This window comes from Nicotiana attenuata, unplaced genomic scaffold (genome assembly GCF_001879085.1).
Source record: "Nicotiana attenuata strain UT unplaced genomic scaffold, NIATTr2, whole genome shotgun sequence".
In the NCBI taxonomy this organism is placed as follows: domain Eukaryota; kingdom Viridiplantae; phylum Streptophyta; class Magnoliopsida; order Solanales; family Solanaceae; genus Nicotiana; species Nicotiana attenuata.
Window position 1 is genome coordinate 7,575 of NW_017670849.1, and position 20,752 is coordinate 28,326.

A 20,752-nucleotide genomic window follows, 5' to 3' on the forward strand; every position below is an offset into this window, starting at 1 on the left:
GGACCGGAGGTAGTATTAAAGAACTTTCGAAATCCAAATGCAAATTTTTTGAGAGAGAAGTCTTGCAAGATGACCTAATTAAACACTGCATCATTTGAAGTAATTAGTTAAGGTAGTTGAGCTCCAAAACTACCACTTTGAACCTCCATATTTCTTGTTTTGATGTTATAGGCATCTATAAATCACTAAACATCAATATCTTCCCTTCTATAGAATCATCTTTCCTCCTTGCACGTAACTTCTCAAAGTCTTTTAAATTCAAACAAAAATGTTAGTGTTAAAATTCTTAAAGAAGTTTCAACTATTGGTATCAATTTTGGGTATTGTTTTAAGCAGTCAATTAGTTTCGGGGCAGATTAGTAGAGCATGTAGCGGTGCAATGTTACGTAGCTTTAGCCCTTGCATAAACTTCATTACTAATGGTGGGAGCAATTCTTCACCAACTTCAGATTGTTGCCCATCTCTTAAGTATGTCATGAGTAATGGCACAGATTGCATCTGCCTTATTGTTACTGGAAATGTTCCTTTTCGCGTACCCATTAACAGGACATTAGCACTTTCCCTACCCAAAGCCTGCAACATGGCTGGTGTCCCCCTCCAGTGCAAAGGTAATCAACTGTTTTCTTCTTCGTTTTATCGACCAAATTCTTATTGCTGACTTTTCTTGAGCATTTTTGTGAGTACGTACGTACTTCTTTTTTTCTTTTTTTTTGAACACTTTCATGGCTAGTCTTTCTTGGCGACTATTTTTATTTGTAGTGACTAAAGTTGCCCAAAAAGCAACTTGACAACCTCTAGGAGTCACCACGGATAAGTCTATTCTTGGCGATCTTATAGTCGCCCTACGAAAAGTCTTTTGTGACGACTTTTCCACTTCATGTGGAGTCTTTAGTCCTACGAAAGTCTGATTATATTGGCCTCAAATTGATTAGGGCACTAACTCTGAATTGTATTACTAACATTGCAGCATCTGCTTCCCCTATTCCAGCTCCAGGTACCAAAAGTAACTCTGGTTCTTTAATTTCGCACTAGCATTTCCAGATTTTAGTTATAAAAGAAAGAAAAAGACGATTAAATCCTCAATTGCCAAACTATATATTGGGAGTAATGAAAACTTCTGGCTGACAGGTCCAGCTGCCTTAGCACCAACAAAATCTCCTAGATCATCTCAAAGGCCTAAGCCACCTCCATCTCCTAGTCCTGAAGGTAATTAAAACTCTGATATTTCTGGTGAATTGAACTGAACTTGCTGAATTTTGATGTCTAATATGGCTTATGGATGCTATTGTTTCTTGCATATGGTAGCTGCCAATGTTCCTCAGCCATTCACACCTTCTTTTGGACCAGTGGCTGATACAACACCAGGTAATCCTAATACAGGTTTAACACCACCTTCCCCAACAGACAGCTTTGGAAACCCTGATGATAATTCAGGATTCAAGCCTGATTTGACACCATCAACGGCCCCATCTTCTGATAGATTTTCAACATTTGTTCTTCTAGCAGCCTGTGGAACAATGGCTTTGAAGTTCTACTAAATTGGCAACCCAATTTATCTTTTTTTCCCCCTTTTTTTTAAAAAAAAAAAAGAAAAGAAAAGAATTAGAGAGCTTGCTTGTAGTTTATAATCATTCTTTGGAGATGTGTATACATGAGTTTTGCACTGTTTTGATAATGTCCATTGTGGTCAAGTTTCATAGAATATTAATGAATATGAGGTTTCAAGATGTCAGTCTTGACGTTGACGTATATGTGGAGCTTGAATTTTTCACCTTACCACTTTATGTAAATTTGACAAGGCATTTTGGAGCTTGAATTTTTCGAAGTGCAAAAACTGCATGTCCTAGTACAGAATCTGAGTGAAATCTATTTGTTAGTACAACCTCCAAAAGTTTTCAGCCTCTTAGCTATTACTGCAGTTATTTCCAGCCATCAGACCATTCAGCTTCATCCATAACAGGGTCTGGGATGTATTCTGACTGGTGAGCTATATCACATTGAACCTCAGGAGATGGCTGAAGATTCTGTTTCTCTACATTTTCGCAGGAGCCTCCGTCGTTCCAATTCTTGGCTTGGTCATAATCCCAATTGTTAGCTTGAGCCCCTTCATAGTCCCAATCGTTAGCTTGTGCCCCTTCGCAATCCCAACTTTTAGCTTGTGCTCCTTCCCAATTGTTAGCTTGTGCCCCTTCGCAGTTCCAACTTTTAGCTTGTGCTCCTTCGCAGTCCCAACTTTTTGCTTGTGCTCCTTCACAGTCCCAGTTATTTTCTTGAGCCCCGTCATCACACCAATTATTTGCTTGTCCAGAATCCTCTTCAAGGATCTCCAGTCTTTCAGGTAAGAAGCAGCCCTTATACGAGCCATTATCTGCACAATACCATAAAAGCTTGTTCCAGTAGGGGTCCTGTCATATCGTACACGTCAGTAAATATTTGCATTTCTCACTCATAAATAGCAATTTCAGCAAAATTAGCCTCATGAGTCATAAGTTTAAGCTCCACATATGCCCGCAACAATTCAACTTTTATGAATGACAGTAACATTTAGCTCCCTGAGAATATTCAACTCCTCAGTTGCCAACAATAGATATTACCAGGATCAGGAAAATAAACAAAAAGGATAGACAGAAACTTCAGCTTTACTGTGGCATATCAAATCTAGATTGATACTACAAGTTGCAATAGCAGAAATTAATACAGAATTACCTTGCAGATGATATGTGGATTCCCAATAACTACAAGCAACGATCTGGCTCTTGTAGCAGCAACATTAAACCTTCTCGGATTGCTTAAAAATCCTAAATAGTGGATTCTATCAAAATCATTGTGTGTTACAGTTGATCGGACGGTCGAGATAATAATAACTTCTCTCTCCTGACCTTGGAATTGCTCAACACTACCGACCTTTACATTAGCCCAATCGAAACTCTCAAGGGCTTTTCGTATTTTCAGTACTTGTTGTCTGTAAGGTGTTATCACCCCAATATCTTCCTCTTTCAGACCTTTGTTCTCTATCAGATCCCTTATGATCTCTACTACCTTGCTTGCCTCAATCCTATTGAACCATGATGGGTTGTTTCCTTCCCTTTCATCACAACCTTGGATACCGATGAAAAGCAACGGAAATTCCTTGTTTGGAAGCAGGTCCACCCAAGTCTGAGCAGAAGCTTTATCATCTTCTTTACATGCGATCAACTCTCCTCCATAAAACATTTCTGAGGGAAGCTGCAGAATTGCTGGATGACACCGATAGTTTCTTACTAGTCTGGTAGCATAATTTTCGTTGAGATCACCATATAACTGGCATTCAAATAACCTTTCCATATATGACGTCCCCAACCCATAATTTTCAGCATCTTTTGAAAAAACTATGGGACCAAGTTGCAGTGGATCACCAGCAAGTACAACTACTGTCTCGTTCCTTAAAAGATGCGACAGAGGAACCATGGTTTCAGGCTCCGATGCCTGTCCTGCCTCATCCAAGAAAATGTGAGAGAAATGTCCCCGTTTAATACCTTCAGCATAAAGAAGAGATGCACTAGCATATGTAGATATAATAATCCTATATCTTCTAAGGTCCCTGAGAAGAGGACACTTGAAGGCATCAACTTCAACATTGCAAAAGCGAATGTGACTAGGATTCACGTCGTCTAGAGGACGTGTGAGTGCATTCAACCTAAGAATCTCATGGTCCTTCACTTCAACATTCTGCTGACTGACAAGTTTCTCAAGTATATGGTCTGCGGCACTATTCGAAGGTGCGCAGACGAGAACTCGAGCATTTTTCCTCGTAATGTGTAGCTGGAGAATAGCTTCTATAAGAGTCCTTGTTTTGCCTGTACCAGGAGGCCCATGGATAACGTATGGAGCTCCGCCTTTGCACCCAAGGATCTTTTCAACTGCCGTCGTCTGCTCCTTGTTAAGCATACATGAAATAGGTGCCAGTCTGGCAGCTTGTATATGTCTCGCTCTGGATATGCCTGATGGAAAGAGAATTTCTCCATTTAAGCTTTCTGTAGCTTCAATGACTTGGTGTAACCTCCGCACACTTGTACGATTGAATGCAAACTGTACATTATAAAGATTTCCAGCAACATGGTTGATGTGGAATTCTTTATCAAACTTCAAATACACTTCTTCCGCCTCAACTCGGTGGATATAACCCTGTGCAAGAACCACCAAAAATCACCAAGTTCATGTAAATAAATTACTACTTCTCTTGATCTCTCAAGTTCAAGTATAAAATCTCACAGATATATGATTATTTCTCTTTTATCTGTTCTTAAACCTCTTCTTATGCATATCTTAGACAAAGAGTGGAACTTTTAACATGTATCTGAGAAAGTTGCAATGCATGTGTCATTGGACAAGGTAGGTGTGCTTTCCAGTAAAATGAAAATGAAACCTAAAAAAAAGGGCAGCCCAGTGCACAAATCATCCCGCGTTCACGCAGGATCCGGAGAAGGGCCACAGCTCAAGGGGGGTGTACTGCAGGCAGCCTACCCTGACGCAAGTATCAGCGGTTGATTGCATAACTCGAACTCGTGACCTACAGATCAGACAGAGACAATTTTACCGTTTCTCCCAGGGCCAAGTCTCCCCTTCATGAAAAAATGAAATTAAAAACAGAAACAAAACAAGGAAAGACTCAAGGAAGATAATCAATAGCAAAAATGCTGAAGCTCTACCACAAAATCCGTAGCCGTAATGGCCAACATTCTTTCAACTTGGAAAAGCTACAGGTACCATGGATTTATAATTATTTTCACCAAATTATGCAGTAAAGAGAGCTTAAAATTATTAAGTAGCAAGTTATGATATAAACCAAAGCAAATATATGAAAGCACCTGATAAGGGGTGGTCTCACTTGCATCTGCAGTAGCTAGCCTTGCAAAGATATAATCCCCATAAACAAGTGACGGCCTCCTCTCAGCTAGCCCTGGGACATCAAGGGACAAAAATTGAGGTCCCCTTCGCTTCATGGTGGCGGACTCCATATCATAGTCCCTCATGTCTTCCTGATGCAAAAAAAAAAAAAAAAAAAAAAAAAAAAAAAAAAAAACTATAAGATTTTTGTACTACCCAAAATGAGGTAGTATTTCAGTACTTCAAATCAAAATTTGAAAACAAACCTCCATCTTGATTTCTTCAATATTTAGTAAAATTCTAAAATAAACAATGTAATTATCTCTTCTTAGACCTTCCCCAATAACATCAGGAAACTGTTCCTTCTCTATCATTTCCCTTATATCCCCAGGAATGGGATATGAAGGAAGTCTGTATCTGAATCCTTGATTTCGAGCCCTTGTAGGACGAGAACCCACAACGAATGCATTAGGAGCAAAAACATCTACTGCTGGTGCTTTCTTCTTTCTGTCTCTGTAGTATGGCCTGCTCGAAGCCAGTGACTGCGAGACCTTATCCTCAGCCAGGACAAAAACCAATCTTTCTATGGTCTCATCGCCAACATTGATATGCACAGCTGATGTGTGCAACCCAATTTCTTTCGGTTTACAAGACAACCACACTGTTAGTGTCTGACCTGGTCGTAGCATTCTATCCTCTAAGCTAAAGGACTCCATGAATTCTTGAACATATTGCATGTCGGAACATGGAGTTGGTGGTTTCATCAGAGATAGAGTGAACGAATCCTCAGGTTTCGAGTCATAAATCTTAATTGACCAGAGTTCCAGCGAATCATTAGTGGTATTCTCTATTGTGATTGAATCGACAATAGTTTCACCAACAATTCCTGATTTAGGTTTTCCCCCGATCAGTGGAAATGGAACAGATATAACAACTATCTCGCTCTCTCCATTTGGATTGTAGCTACAAGCTGATTTATATCTGTCAAAGTCAACAAATCCGATGTCTCCTTTATCAGTAATTATTGAATATTCATCATCCGACTTATCAGCAACTGAGCCCATGAGTACTTGAGAGAATTTCAAGAAGAACCTGCAGCTTTCAACCAAAGTAACATGACTTACTGCAACAAAGTAACCCTTCCATAACACTTAAACCAAATTGCTTTTAAACAAATAATCTGATGTTTCAAATAAATCTAAGGAAAATCCAGGACTCTCAGTCCAAAATCTTTTATGAAAGAGAACGTTAATATGAATGTAGTTTTCCTTTGAAAATGCTAATGCACTGTAGAGGACATACCTATTGATACACAGGCTGTTATTTCTTCCATCTTTTACACATTATTCAGGTTAATAAGTCGTAGATGCAGATAATTTTTTCCAAAGAAAGTAATCATAAATTCAGCATACCAATGTTATATTCATGGATTATTCTTATGTATTTAACATTGTTATGAAAGCACATGGTTGTTCATTGTAACTTCTCCTTTTTGATACTTTAGGTGGTTTAACTGTTAAATATGCATTCAGTTTTTTAGATACCCTGAAAGTATATATAAGCCTAATCAACTTTTTTAATCACCCAGCCTAAGGTTCCAAAGTAAGTCAACCTCAAAAATAAACAGGTGATGGTAACACAACGACTAATGGACTTCACAATTTGTTTTTCCTTCATTTATTTATCTACAAAAACTTCAGATGATTCATATAGAAACAGAATTACAAAAAACAAGTAGTAAAAACCAAATGATGTTAGCCCCCAGGGCTTAGTTCAAGAGGCAAAGGTTGAGGGACTTGGTCATAGGTTCGAGCCTTTAAGTGGAGAAGGATAGAGGGGTGGGCTATGGCCTAGTTTCAAAGGCTGCAGTTGGTCCTAAGGGTCGGCCACAGATGGATTTCTCAGTCACCAAAAAAAGGAGAAAATGATGTTACCTCTGGTGAGGTTAATTCTGAAGATTATCAGAATGTGAACAACATCTTGAAACATTATTAGTGACTTGTTCGAGCTTACATTGTTCACTCAGTATAAAACATGCTAACACCGAGATCTTCTCAGAAAATCACGGTAAAACATTGAAAATCAACAAAATAGACAAATAAAACCATGTTTTAACAGGGTGACAAACTGAGACAACATGAGCGCTGCGTGAAAAGTGAAAACCCACAATCACAAAGGAGCTAATAATGCAGAAAAGTGAAAATGCAGATCAAATAAAACAGAAAATGAAGGAAAGCCCACCTCAATTTTGGTCTCTAGAAAGGGAGAATACACAAGGGTTTTAAACTTGAGATGAGAAATTGTGAAATGTCTCTTACCAAATTCTGAAAGTTAAGAGACGACGATATATTTTCCAAGTAAAATTTTCACTCTTTCAGATAAATTACAGTTTGCGAGTAATTCAGAGCTCAGAATTTGATAAGCCATACACTGATGAAAGAAGTTAGTACTAGTAGAGTGAAGTGCGTGACGAGGAGAGAGGTCTTAAACAAAATAAAAAAGATGCGAATGTTAGAGTACCCCTCTTAGTAATCTATTATCTATTACTATATAAAAAAGCATGAACCCCTTAATAAAAAGTCAAATTACATCAATACCCTTCCTATTTATTTAAAATATTTTGTGATTAAAAAAAGTAATTTGGTGCCTAAGAGAAGCCAACGCTTCAGCCTTCATACATCACTTTCTAACGTTGCCATCGTTTAGTTGAATCGAGCAATGTCTTTTATAAAGCACTGGTCAATAAAAACTCTAATGTGGTGACAAGCATTGAGCCCAAATATTATGGACGAATCCAAGGGAATTATCACAGGCATACACTACAAAGCAATTCTCTTTTATGAGGGTACACTTCTTTAGAGAAAGTGTGTCTCATTGGAAAGAATAACAAGCCACAGATCGATCAATTGCAGGGGAGAATTCAGGTTGTCAAAAAGTTGCTTGTCCCTAAAATACATTCGGAATCCAAAGTGAAAAAAAAGGGATGCACAACAATGCAAAGGAATTGACACTGGATAGCAGATATGTGGTGCCCTATTCCAATGTATTTGTCCACAATTTTACGGACTAAAATGGTAAAAGTTAGAGGCAAGTAGCACTAGAAGATTTGTATGGGACTAATCACAAAAAGTAAAATTGATTAAGGAGCAAGTGGCAATAAAATCGGGTTCTACCTTCTTAACTTTATTTATTAATGAATTTTTACCCTTTGTGATTTTTGTAAAACTTATTTTCATTATTAATGCAAGCGTCTGTGACAAAATTAGGAATTTTATTAAAGGATATTAGACTATAGAAAAGTAAACACACAAATAAATAAAGAAAATTTAACATATAGTATATATATAGATAAAATTAAAAAATTTACCTCACTACGGTGTAATTTTTAGAGAAATAATTGCCGATTGACAAGGTGGCTCTGCAATGATTAGGGTAGATCTCTTATGTGATGAGTTTCTACACATAAGAAAGGAGTTTTTAGAAAAAATCAATTGCACGGAGTTTAGTTTTGTGGACTTAAAAAGAGAAGAAATACATATAAAAGCGGAAAAATGTGGACTGCAATTATTGTAAAGGGAGGAATTATAGTTAGATATATGATTAAAAAATTTTTAATTAATCTCTTTCATTCTCCGAAAGAAGTTAGTACAAGGTTGTTAAAGTAAACTTTTGGATTTCCTTTTGGTGTTTTAACATTTCTCCATTGGGGTACTTACTACGACTTCGCCATTTACGAAATATATATCTCATTGAGTTGAAAATTCAAAAAAAAAAAAAACAAATAATTAGGGTGGTTCAATTCGATAGAGGTAAGAGTAGTTGTTGCTATGATATGCCGAACAATTTTTATCTTTGGCTTTATAATTTCTTTTATAACTGAAGTCATAGTTCACTCAACTCTGAGCAATTTTTTTTTTTTTTGTAAGTAACAAAATTTTATTTACCAAAGAGAACCATTTACAACACAAATCAAACTTTTTTTTACTTTTTCTAGGATTGATGTCAAAAAATTGATCTTAATGATTTCAAAATGAAGTACAATTGGTTGATGGTTGTTGGTCCTATCTTGATAAGATCTCATAGATAAAGCTTTAGTATATTGGAAAAATTAAAATTAGGCAAAATATTATCCTATGTAAGTACATTAGGACGGATCGTTTTGTCGGGAGATGTTTGCATAGTTAAAATCCTATACATATGAGGAGTTTACACGGTAATAGAATTATTACTGTCTGGCTTAAGTTAATAGTCTGTTTGCAATGTTTAATATTTGTTTGAAACGAACATTTAAAACTTAGCATTTATTTGGAATAAATTTTCATGTGAAGACTATTATTCTTTTTCTTAGATTTACGATTGTTTTCCAATGTAAATTTATTGTGTACTCCCCTAATGGGTTACTTCAATTATTTATTAAAGTTATTTAAATTATTATCTAATTCTAGAACGAATGTAGTTTTTATGATGAAGTACCAAAAAGAATGTAGTATAATAGAAAGTACAAATTCTATTTATATTATAATATTATCTTTAGTTTGCTTACCTAACCACCTTAGGTTCAATGAAAATGACGACTGAACTAGAATTACTAAAATATTTTTTCCCCATATAGCTAAATTTGTACATAAAATAATATTATTGCATTATAAGTCATGGCTTGCGATACTCATGGGGACTTTTCAAATTTATTGACTTAAAATCTAGAGTTGACCAGTACACATTTTTTTAATGGTTTCTTTTGTAGTTTAATTGTTCCGTGAGGAACAATCTTATTTTTGATTATGTGACTTTATATTTTCTAATTGTAAAATGGTATTCATACACATATCAATATTTTTTTGCTATTTTATTTTCCTAAATTTGGATGATACATGGTCTTGCACTACTAGAAATTCGGAAAAAAACGACCACAAAAAGCGACCAAAGTTGGTCGCTTATTGGCCAAAAAGCGACCAAACACGCTTGGTCGATATTAAGCTGGTCCCTTTACCTTAGGGACCAAAGTTGATCGCTAATTAGCGACCAACTTTGGTCTCCCGGGTAAAAGGACCAAATTTTTCGGCAAAGCATATAGCGACCAACTTCGGTCGCTAAAGTATATTAGTATTATAAATTTTGCGACCAAAGTTGGTCTCCAGATGTAAATAATGTTTTATTTTTATTTATTGTTAATCATATCAAGCGACCAACTTTGGTCGCTATATTAATAATTTTTATAATTTTTTATTTAATTTGCGACCAAAATTGGTCGCCAATGGCAAGAATTAATTTTTTTTTTTTAACTATGAGCGACCAACGTTGGTCGCAAAACTACCAGAAATTGTTTTTTTTAAATAAATAGCGACCAATACTGGTCGCTATTGCCCAGAAAATTGTTTTTTTTAAGTGAAAAGCGACCAACTGGTGTCACGACCCAATTCCCACCCGGTCGTGATGGCGCCTCTCGTGAAGACAAGGCCAGCCAACAGAACAATCAAAACTGTTTTTGACAATTTCTTAGCATACAGGTTTAAACCATAGATACTGATTAACCATAAGTACGGAAATAAACGTAACATAACGGGGAAAAAAAAAACCATCCCAAACTCAGCCCGATGATCGGGGTGTCACAAGTCACGAGCTGCTACAGAGTTGATGAAAATACTACAAGTCTGGAAATATAGTCTGCAGATGAATAAAATATGCAGAAGATAAGGAAGAAACGGGGCTGTGGATGTCGACAGCTACCTCGTCTCTCCTAGTCCGCCTGGTCTGGAAGGAAATCAGCGCTCAGGTACGAACTCAGCTGTGCCTGTCTCTGCACACATGGTGCAGGAAGTAATGTGAGTACTCTGACCCAGTGAGTAATAAAAATAAATAACGACTGAGAACATAAGATCCCACAAGGGCACAAATAATGCTATCTCAAGCAGCAACATCAGAAAAACAGTAGAAACCAGTGAAATATAGTAAGGAAATCCTTTGAAAACAGTTAAAAATCAATCATACTCAAGCAGTAAATCAGCCATTGTTACCTGATCGGTCAGCCATTGTTACCTGACCAAACGCGTGTTACAGTGCCATTGTTACCACTGGTCAGACATTGTTACCTGACTGGTCAGTCATTGTTACCTGACCAAACGCGTATGACAGTGTCATTGTTACCACTGTTCAATATTTAATCACTCTAGATGGGTACCGGCGCTCACTGTGGGTGTGTAGACTCCGGAGGGGCTCCTACAGCCCAAGCGCTATCAACAAGGCCTGAAAGCCTGAACAGTATCAATACGAGGCCTGAAAGCCTCCTCACCTCACTCATCATGCCCTCACATAAGGCCCTCGGCCTCAATCAGTCCAGAAATAGTCAACAGCCCCTCGGGCAACAGTAAAGCAATAATACTCAGCTCAAACAATAGTTCAAATATCAGTTTAAAACTCCAAGTTTGAGTAAATATGGTTGAGTTCAAGGAAACGGTGTAAATCACATGGACTGAGTTCAAATAATATTTCAAACAGTGAGGAAAACAGTGATTATAGTTCATAAAGAGTTCAAACAGTCGACAATAAGCCCCAAATATGGCAATAAGCCCAAATCATAGTGAAAACAACAAGTCATTGCTAATACGCGGTAAAATATCATCCGGACTGGACCAAGTCACAATTCCCAATAGTAAATGACCCCGCGCTCGTCATGGAACGCGTGTCTCATCTCAACATAGCACCAAGTTGTGCAAATCCGGGGTTTTCAAACCCTCAGAACATCATTTAAACTCATTACTCACCTCTAGCCGGTCAAAGTCTAACTCGCTATGCCTTTCCCCCTTGAATCGACCTCCTCGCGCGTCGAATCTGATCAAAACCACAAGGAATACATCACAATAGGCTAATGGGTCATAACCCAATCGAAAAGACTCGAAAAAAATATCAAAATCACGAAGTTGGCAAAACCCGAGCCCCGGGCCCACTTCTCAAAAAATTACGAAATTCACATCTCCGGATTCCTCGTCTCGCCACGAGTCTATACATATCAAAATCATCAAAATCGGGGTCCATTTGACCCCTCAAATCCCTATTTTAAGCTCTCTAAAATTCAAGCCCTAAACCACCATTTTTGACCTTTGATTCCTTGATTATTCAGTCCAAATTCATGTTTATACACCATAAAATCAAGCTCTAAGTCCAAGAGTTCATACCTGATAATAGCCCTCGAATCCCTCTTCAAAATCGCCTCAAGGTTCTCAAGGTTCGGAGTCCAAAATGTTACTCTTTCAAAAATTCGCGAGGAAGATGTTTTCACTTAACCTGCCAGTTATTTCCGCTTCTGCGGATTAATTCCCGCTTTTGCGCCTTCCGCTTATGCGGTCAACGTCTGCTCCTGCGGACCTTTCACTTAAGGCGACTTTCCGCTTCTGCGGTCCAACTTCGCATCTGCGGGACCGCTTAAGCGACCTAATGTCCCGCTTCTGCGGAACCTGACCTGGGCTCCTATTTCCGCTCCTGCGAGGCCTAGCTCGCTTCTGCGAGACCGCATCTGCGATCTCCTTTCCGCAGATGCGGAAACACCTGCTGCAACCAAAAACCTGCAATTTTCCAACTTCAAATTCCTTCCGTTAGCCACCCGAAATCACCCCGAGGCCCCCGGGACCTCAACCAAAGTTACCAACACATCTTAAAACATTATTCAAACTTGTTCCAATCCTCAAAACACGTCTAACAACGCTAAAACCATTAAATCACATCGAATTCAAGCCTAAGTTTCTTCAAAACTTCCGCAATACGCATTCGATCAAAAACCCGACCAAAACATCTCCGAATGACCTGAAATTTTGCACACACATCCAAAATCACCTAACGGAGCTACTGAAACTCTCAGAAATCACACCCGAGCCTTCTAACTCAATAGTCAACTTCCGGTTGACTTTTCCAAAACAAGCTTTCCTTAAAGAGACTAAGTGTCTCATTTCCATCTAAAACCAATCCAATTCAACTCTATCACCTCAAATACCGATAATGAAGCATAGAGAAACATAATATGGGAAAAAAAGGGCGGTAACTCACGTGACGACGGGCCGGGTCGTCACAACTGGAGATCAAAGTTGGTCGCTTTTTTTGGTATATTTTTGGCAGAAACGGCCTGTTTTGGCTACTACACCACCTGCCAGCTTATACCAAATATCCTAAACAGGCATTTTATGCCAACAACAACAACACTAAAAAGCAACAAAATATGAAGATCAATAGAACTAAAACATTAAGCTAACAAAACTAAGTTAACGTTTATTACAAGCTCATTCGAAAACTAGTTCTATTGTCTAGTTCAAAGTATATAAATTACTCAAGGAGTGTTCTTTTAGCATCCTCGTTCGGAAGTTGGATTGCCTCGGCCGACTCGTTAGGTGGCTGACTGCATATGAATTCCCCTACATCAGCTGTGAAGCGAACCTATAAGAAAAATTATATTGAATTAATATTTCAAAATTTATATAAAAGTAAATCAAAATACTTAATGAAAAGTAAAAAACTTACATGTATAGTCGAGGCTCGACCCTCGACCCACCTTTCTGAATTAGTCTCTTTCTTCTTCTTTACAATACGAGTTTCATTGAATAGTTCATCTTGCTTCATTGGCATCATAAAGCTGTCCGGTGGCTTTGGTGATTATCCTCGTGGTACTATTACTCAGGATGAACTTGGATACAGAGAATAACTTGGATACAGTAGCTGACAGGGTGTGTATTTTGATCAATTGTTGTTCTCGTTAGCGACAATGATGTTGAGACTGCAATGGCATGTGTTTCAACTAGTGATGGTATAGGCAGGAATTTTAACATTTCCTAAGTAAATAAAAGAAATATTATAGAGGAATTCTCTACTTCATTTTCCAAGAAGAAAAGAAGTTTAATTGAGAGTGACAAGGTTGATGGTGATGGAATATTTTCCGTTGGTCATGGCAGTTCCCATAAAACGGGGATCATAAGACTCTATGATGACAGAGATTATAGGAAGTTTTGTTCTTAACTTTCTTCCAAGTCTGATCCGTACAAGCTTAGTGGGATATTGGTGATATATTCTATAGGCAGGAATTTTAACATTTCCTAAGTAGATAAAAGAAAGATTATAGAGGAATTTTCTACTACATTTTCCAAGAAGAAAAGAAGTTTAATTGAGAGTGACAAGGGTAATGGTGATGGAATGTTTTCCGTTGGTCATGGCAGTTCCCATAAAACGGGGATCATAAGCTATATTCGATACAATATTACCTAATACACTTATACTCATGCATAGTATAGTGTAAGTATATATATATATATATATANTTACCACTTCCGCCTTTGCGACATATTCTCCGCTTCTGCGGATTACCCAAGACCGCTTCTGCGGTTATTCACTCGCACCTGCGGACCTGCTGATGCGAAAAGGGGTCCGCTTATGCGGAACTCATCAACTCAACACAAAGATCGCTTCTGCGCTTTTCCACCCGCTTCTGCGGAACCGCTTCTGCGGTCCATTTCCGCAGAAGCGGAAATACCAGATGACAGAAATCTCAGACCTGAAGCAACTTCCAAAAACTCTCGTTTAACCACTCGAATTCACCCCGAGGCCCCCGGGACCTCAACCAAAAACACCAACACATCCTAACACCTCATTCAAACTTGTTCCAATCCTCAAAACACATCTAACAACGCTAAAACCATTAAATCACATCGGATTCAAGCCTAAGTTTCTTAAAAACTTCCGAATTACGCATTCGATCAAAAACCCGAACAAAACACCTCCGAATGACCTGAAATTTTGCACACACATCCAAAATCACCTAACGGAACTACTGCAACTCTCGGAATTCTATTCCGACCCTCGGATCAAAATCTCACCTATCAACCGGAATCCGCCAAAATACTAACTTCGCCAATTCAAGCCTAATTCTACACCGGACCTCCAAAATCACTTCCGATCATGCTCACTAGTCACAAATCATCCCCCGAAGCTAACCGAATCACCGGAAATCACATCCGAGCACTCTAACTCAATAGTCAACTTTCGGTTGACTTTTCCAAAACAAGCTTTCCTTAAAGAGGCTAAGTGTCTCATTTCCATCTAAAACCAAGCCGATTCAACTCGATCACCTCAAATACCAATAATGAAGCATAGAGAAACATAATATGGGGAAAACGGGGCGGTAACTCACGTGACGGCGGGCCGGGTCGTCACATCCTCCCCAACTAAAACAAACGCTCGTCCTCGAGCGGGTCAAGAAACATACCTGGAGTCTCAAACAAGTGAGGATATCTGCTCCGCATCTCCCGCTCGGTCTCCCAAGTAGCCTCCTCCACGGGCCGACCTCTCCATTGTACCTTCTCTGAAGCTATATCCTTTGACCTCAACTTTCGAACCTGACGACCCAAAATAGCCACTGGCTCCACATCATATGTCAAATCATCATCCAACTGAACCGTGCTGAAGTCCAATACATGAGATGGGTCCCCAACATACTTCCGGAGCATAGATATATGAAATACCGGATGCACACTAGACAAGCTGGGTGGCAAAGCAAGCTCATAAGCCACCTCCCCAATCCTCCTAAGTATCTCAAAAGGGCCAATGAACCGCGGACTCAGCTTCCCTTTCTTTCCAAATCTCATAACGCCCTTCATAGGTGAAACCTTGAACAAGACCTTCTCGCCCACCATATAAGATACATCTCGAACCTTCCGGTCCGCATAACTCTTCTGACGCGACTGAGCAGTACGAAGTCTCTCCTGGATCACCTTCACCTTCTCTAAGGCATCCTGCACCAACTCTGTCCCCAATAGTCTAGCCTCGCCGGGCTCAAACCAACCAACCGGAGATCTGCACTGTCTCCCATATAAGGCCTCATACGGCGCCATTTGAATACTGGACTGATAGCTGTTGTTGTAAGCAAACTCTGCAAGTGGCAAGAACTCAGCCCAAGAACCTCCAAAATCAATAACACAGGCACGCAACATGTCCTCCAATATCTGAATGATACGCTCGGATTGCCCGTCCGTCTGAGGATGAAATGCGGTGCTCAACTCTACATGTGTACCCAACTCTCGCTGAAAAGTCCTCCAAAACTGGGAAGTAAACTGAGTACCCCTATCTGAGATGATAGAAACTGGGACCCCGTGCAACCGAACAATCTCCCGGATGAAAATCTCTGCCAGCAGCTCTGAAGAATAGGTAGCACACACCGGAATGAAGTGCGCGGACTTGGTCAGCCGATCCACAATCACCCAAATAGAATCAAACTTCCTCGAGGTACGAGGGAGACCACTCACAAAATCCATAGTAATCCTCTCCCATTTCCACTCCGGAATATCCATCCGCTGAAATACACCACCGGGCCTCTGATGCTCATATTTGACTTGCTGACAGTTGAGACACCGAGCTACATAACTCACAATATCTTTCTTCATTCTCCTCCACCAGTAGTGCTGCCTCAAATCCTGATACATCTTCGCGGCACCCGGATGAATGGAATACCGCGAGCTGTGGGCCTCCTCTAATATCAACTCCCGCAGCCCATCCACATTGGGCATACAAATCCGGCTCTGCATCCTCAACACACCAGCATCATCAATAGTCACATCCCTGGCATCATCATGCTGAACCCTGTCCTTAAGGACAAGCAAATGCGGGTCATCATACTGGCGCTCTCTAATGCGGTCATACAAGGAAGACCGAGAAACCATACAAGCCAACACCCGACTAGGCTCCGAAATATCTAGCCTCACCATCCGATTGGCCAAAGCTTGGACATCAACTGCAAAGGGCCTCTCCCTAACTGGAATGTATGCCAAACTACCCATACTGACCGCCTTCCGGCTCAAAGCATCGGCCACCACATTGGCCTTCCCCGGGTAATACAAAATGGTAATATCATAGTCCTTGAGTAACTCCAACCACCTGCGCTACCTCAAATTAAAATCCTTCTGTTTGAACAAATGCTGAAGGCTGCGATGATCAGTGTATACCTCACAAGATACGCCATATAAGTAGTGCCTCCAAATCTTCAAAGCATGAACTATAGCGGCTAACTCCAGATCATGAACAGGGTAGTTCTTCTCATGGGGCTTCAACTGACGAGAAGCATATGCAATAACTCTACCCTCCTGCATCAACTCACATCCGATCCCAACTCTCGAAGCATCACAATACACAATGTAAGAACCTGAAGCTGATGGCAATACCAACACTGGAGCCGTGGTCAAAGCTGTCTTGAGCTTCTAAAAGCTCTCCTCACACTCATTAGACCACACAAATGGTGCACCCTTCTGAGTCAACTTGGTCAAGGGTGAAGCAATAGATGAAAAACCCTAGGCGAACCGGCGATAATAACCCGCCAAACCGAGGAAACTCCGAATCTCCGTGGCTGAGGACGGTCTAGGCCAAATCTGAACCGCCTCTATCTTCTTAGGATCAACCTGAATACCATTACTGGACACCACGTGCCCCAGGAAAGCCATAGAACCAAGCCAGAACTCACACTTGGAGAACTTTGCATAAAACTTCTCCTCCCTCAATCTCTGTAATACCACTCTCAAATGCGAGTACACCAGGATGTCATCAATAAAAACAATCACAAATGAATCCAGATACGGCCGAAATACAATGTTCATCAAGTGCATGAATGCTGCTGGGGTATTAGTCAACCCAAAGGACATAACTAGAAACTCATAGTGCTCATATCTCGTCCGGAAAGCAGTCTTCATAATATCTGAATCCCTAATCTTCAGCTGGTGATAGCCTGAACGGAGGTCAATCTTGGAGAATACCCTTGCCCCCTGGAGCTGGTCAAACAAATCATCAATACGGGGCAGGGGATACTTGTTCTTCACTATCACCTTGTTCAATTGCCTGTAGTCGATGTACATTCTCATTGCGCCATCCTTTCTCTTCACAAACAAGACCGGTGCACCCCACGGTGACACACTCGGACGAATGAACCCCTTATCCAGGAGCTCCTGAAGCTGATCCTTTAGTTCTTTCAACTCTGCTGGTGCCATGCGATATGGAGGAATAGAAATGGGCTGAGTGCCTGGCACCAGATCAATACCAAAATCAATGTCCCTGTTCGGCGGCATGTCCGGTAGGTCTGCTGGAAACACATTAGGGAAGTCCCTCACAACGGGCACAGAATCAAGACTAGGAGTCTCAGCTCCAACATCTCTCACAAAAGCCAAATACGATAGACAACCCTTCCCAACCATCCGCTGAGCCTTTAGGAAGGAAATCACCCTGCTGGGAACATAGTCAGTCATACCACGCCACTCAATCCTCGGAACACCCGGAATAGCCAACGTAACTGTCTTGGCATGACAGTCCAGAATAGCATGGTACGGAGATAGCCAGTCCATACCCAGAATAACATCAAAATCTACCATGTCTAACAACAACAAGTCGACTCGGGTCTCCAGACCCCCAATAGTCACCAGACAAGATCGATATACATGATCCACAATAATAGTATCACCCACCGGGGTAGATACATGCACAAGTAAAGCAAGACACCCACGGGTCATACCCAGGTGATGAGCAAAATATGAAGACACATAGGAATAGGTAGAACCGGGATCAAATAAGACAGAGGCATCCCTGTGGCAGACTGAGATAGTACCTGTGATAACAATATCTGATGCAATAGCATCTCTCCTGTCTGGGAGAGCATAGATCGTGCCTGGCCACAGCCCGATCGGCCCCCACTCTGGGGCGACCCCTAGCTGCCTGACTCTCGCCCCTAGCTGGCGGGGCGGGTGCTGAAGAGGATGGGCCAGAAGACGAGGGCTGACCCCTCTGCTAAGACTGGCTACCACGGCATCGAGGACAATGCCTCCACATGTGCCCAACCTCCCCGCACTCATAACAGCTCCCGGGTGCTGGAGAATGGGACTGAAGGGAACCCCGCACATCAGAGTGGTTGGCTGACGCACTCGGTCTGGAGGAACCCTGAACAGATGGAGCTCGTGATGAACCCTGAGTTGGAAGAGCACTGAGAGATGGCTGGCTCTGCTGATAACCCTGATGACCACGGCCGGAAGATGACCCACGATACTTAGAGCGAGCTGACTGAGGAGGCCTAAATGAACGACCTCTGCTCTGCTGGAACTGACCCCTAGATGGAGCACCACTGAAGCTACCAGAACCTCGAGGCCTCTTGGCCTCCCTCTCCTCTCTGTCCTGACGGCGAGCCATCTCAATTTCACGAGCAATATCAACTGCATCCTCAAAGGAAATACCCAGAACTCTCTCTCGAGTCATCAGAACACAGAGGTGATAGTTAAGTCCATCTACAAACCTCTTGATCCTCTCTCTGTCGGTCGGAACTATCCACGAGGCATGACGGGCCAACTCAGAAAATCTCGCCTCATACTGGGTCACAGTCATGTCTCCCTGTCGAAGCCACTCGAACTGCCTACGCAGCTCCTCTCTCTGAGACTGTGGTACCCACTTCTCCAAAAAGTGAAGAACTCCTGCCATGACAAAGGCGCTGCACCTGCCGGCCTACGCCGCTCATATGCCTCCCACCATGTGAAGGCAGCCCCACTGAACTGAAATGCGGTGAATGCTACTCCGCTGGACTCCAAAATCCCTGCCGTCCGAAGCATGCGTTGACACTTGTCAAGAAATCCCTGGGCATCCTCGCCCTGAGCACCACTGAAAACTGGAGGCTGAAGCCTACTGAACCTCTCGAGACGACGCTGCTCATCGTCTGGCATAGCTGGAACCACAAAATCCTGAACTGGTACAACCGGCTGAGCTGGAGCTGCTCCCGGTGTCTGTAAACCCTGCACCACCTGCTCCGGTGTGCGAGCAGCGGGGGTCTGACTGCCTCCCCCTGCCTGAGAAGTAGCTGCCGTAGTAGTGGCTGAAACCACCTGAGCTAAGCCGGTGCAAACTGATAGTATCTGAGCCAAGGTCTCCTGGAGACCCGAAATCACAATGGGTACTGCCGGTGCCTGAACAGGTGCTGCTGGAATGTCTGCAGCTGGGGCCTGATCCTGAGCCGGAGCAACTGGGGGAGCAACAGGTGCTGCCCTCGCGGCTCTGCCCCTACCACGACCACAACCGCGTCCGCGACCTCTAGTGCCCTCAGTAGGTGGTACCGGTGGTCGTCCGCTTCGTCCTGTAGCGCGGGTCCTCGCCATCTGCGAGAGGATAGAACACAGAATTTTAGTTCTTGGATTCAACAAAGTCGCACGACAAGAATTTCAAGAATGTGAAGTTTTTCCTAAAGGTTCCGCAGCCTCTCGAGGATAAATACAGACGTCTCCGTACCGATCCGCGAGACTCTACTACACCTGCTCATGACTCGTGAGACCTAGTAACCTAGGCTCTGATACCAACTTGTCACGACCCAATTCCCAACCCGGTCGTGATGGAGCCCCTTCGTGAAGACAAGGCCAGCCAACAGAACATTAACACTTCTTTTAACAATTTCTTAGCATAAACAGGTCTAAATCATAGTTACTGAATAATCATAAGTGCGGAAATAAAACGTAACATAACGGGGAAAAACCATCCCAAACTCATCCCGATGATCGGGGTATCACAAGTCATGAGCTACTATAGAGTTTCTATGAAATACTACAAGTCTGTGTCTAAGAACATAGTCCGAAGATAAATGAAATACTGATGATAAGGAAGAAACGGAGCTGTGGACGTCGACAGCTACCTCGTCTCTCCGGGTCCGCCTGGTCTGGAAGGAATCAGCACTCAGGAACGAACTCAGCTATGCCTGTATCTGCACACATGGTGCAGGGAGTAATGTGAGTACTCCGACCCAGTGAGTAATAAAAAAATAAATAACGACTGAGAACATAAAATCCCGTAAAGGCACAAGTAATGCTATCTCAAGCAGTAAAACTAGATAAAACAGTAAAACCAATGA

At 41.4% G+C, this 20,752-nt stretch overlaps 2 protein-coding genes across 4 annotated transcripts; one reads left to right on the forward strand and one right to left on the reverse strand.

Moving 5' to 3' along the window:
- Positions 1 to 215: 215 nt before the first annotated feature.
- On the forward strand, positions 216 to 1,749 carry LOC109243883 (non-specific lipid-transfer protein-like protein At2g13820). Of its 2 annotated transcripts, XM_019410893.1 has the most exons (4): positions 216 to 608; positions 968 to 994; positions 1,129 to 1,206; positions 1,306 to 1,749. In XM_019410893.1, the coding sequence occupies exons 1-4, from the start codon at positions 269 to 271 to the stop codon at positions 1,536 to 1,538; spliced, it is 678 nt and encodes a 225-aa protein (XP_019266438.1). In that variant the 5' UTR covers positions 216 to 268; the 3' UTR covers positions 1,539 to 1,749. The 2 variants fall into 2 exon arrangements, with proteins under 2 accessions (XP_019266438.1, XP_019266439.1); XM_019410894.1 differs by lacking the exon at positions 968 to 994.
- LOC109243882 (probable RNA helicase SDE3) lies at positions 1,736 to 7,377 on the reverse strand. Of its 2 annotated transcripts, none has more exons than XM_019410892.1 (5): positions 7,185 to 7,377; positions 5,133 to 5,958; positions 4,848 to 5,018; positions 2,707 to 4,164; positions 1,736 to 2,405 (listed from the first exon to the last, which is right to left on the reverse strand). In XM_019410892.1, exons 2-5 carry the CDS (start codon positions 5,928 to 5,930, stop codon positions 1,920 to 1,922), a joined length of 2,913 nt encoding a protein of 970 aa, XP_019266437.1. In that variant the 5' UTR covers positions 5,931 to 5,958; positions 7,185 to 7,377; the 3' UTR covers positions 1,736 to 1,919. The 2 variants fall into 2 exon arrangements, with proteins under 2 accessions (XP_019266437.1, XP_019266435.1); XM_019410890.1 differs by having other exon boundaries at positions 7,108 to 7,377.
- Positions 7,378 to 20,752: the final 13,375 nt, after the last annotated feature.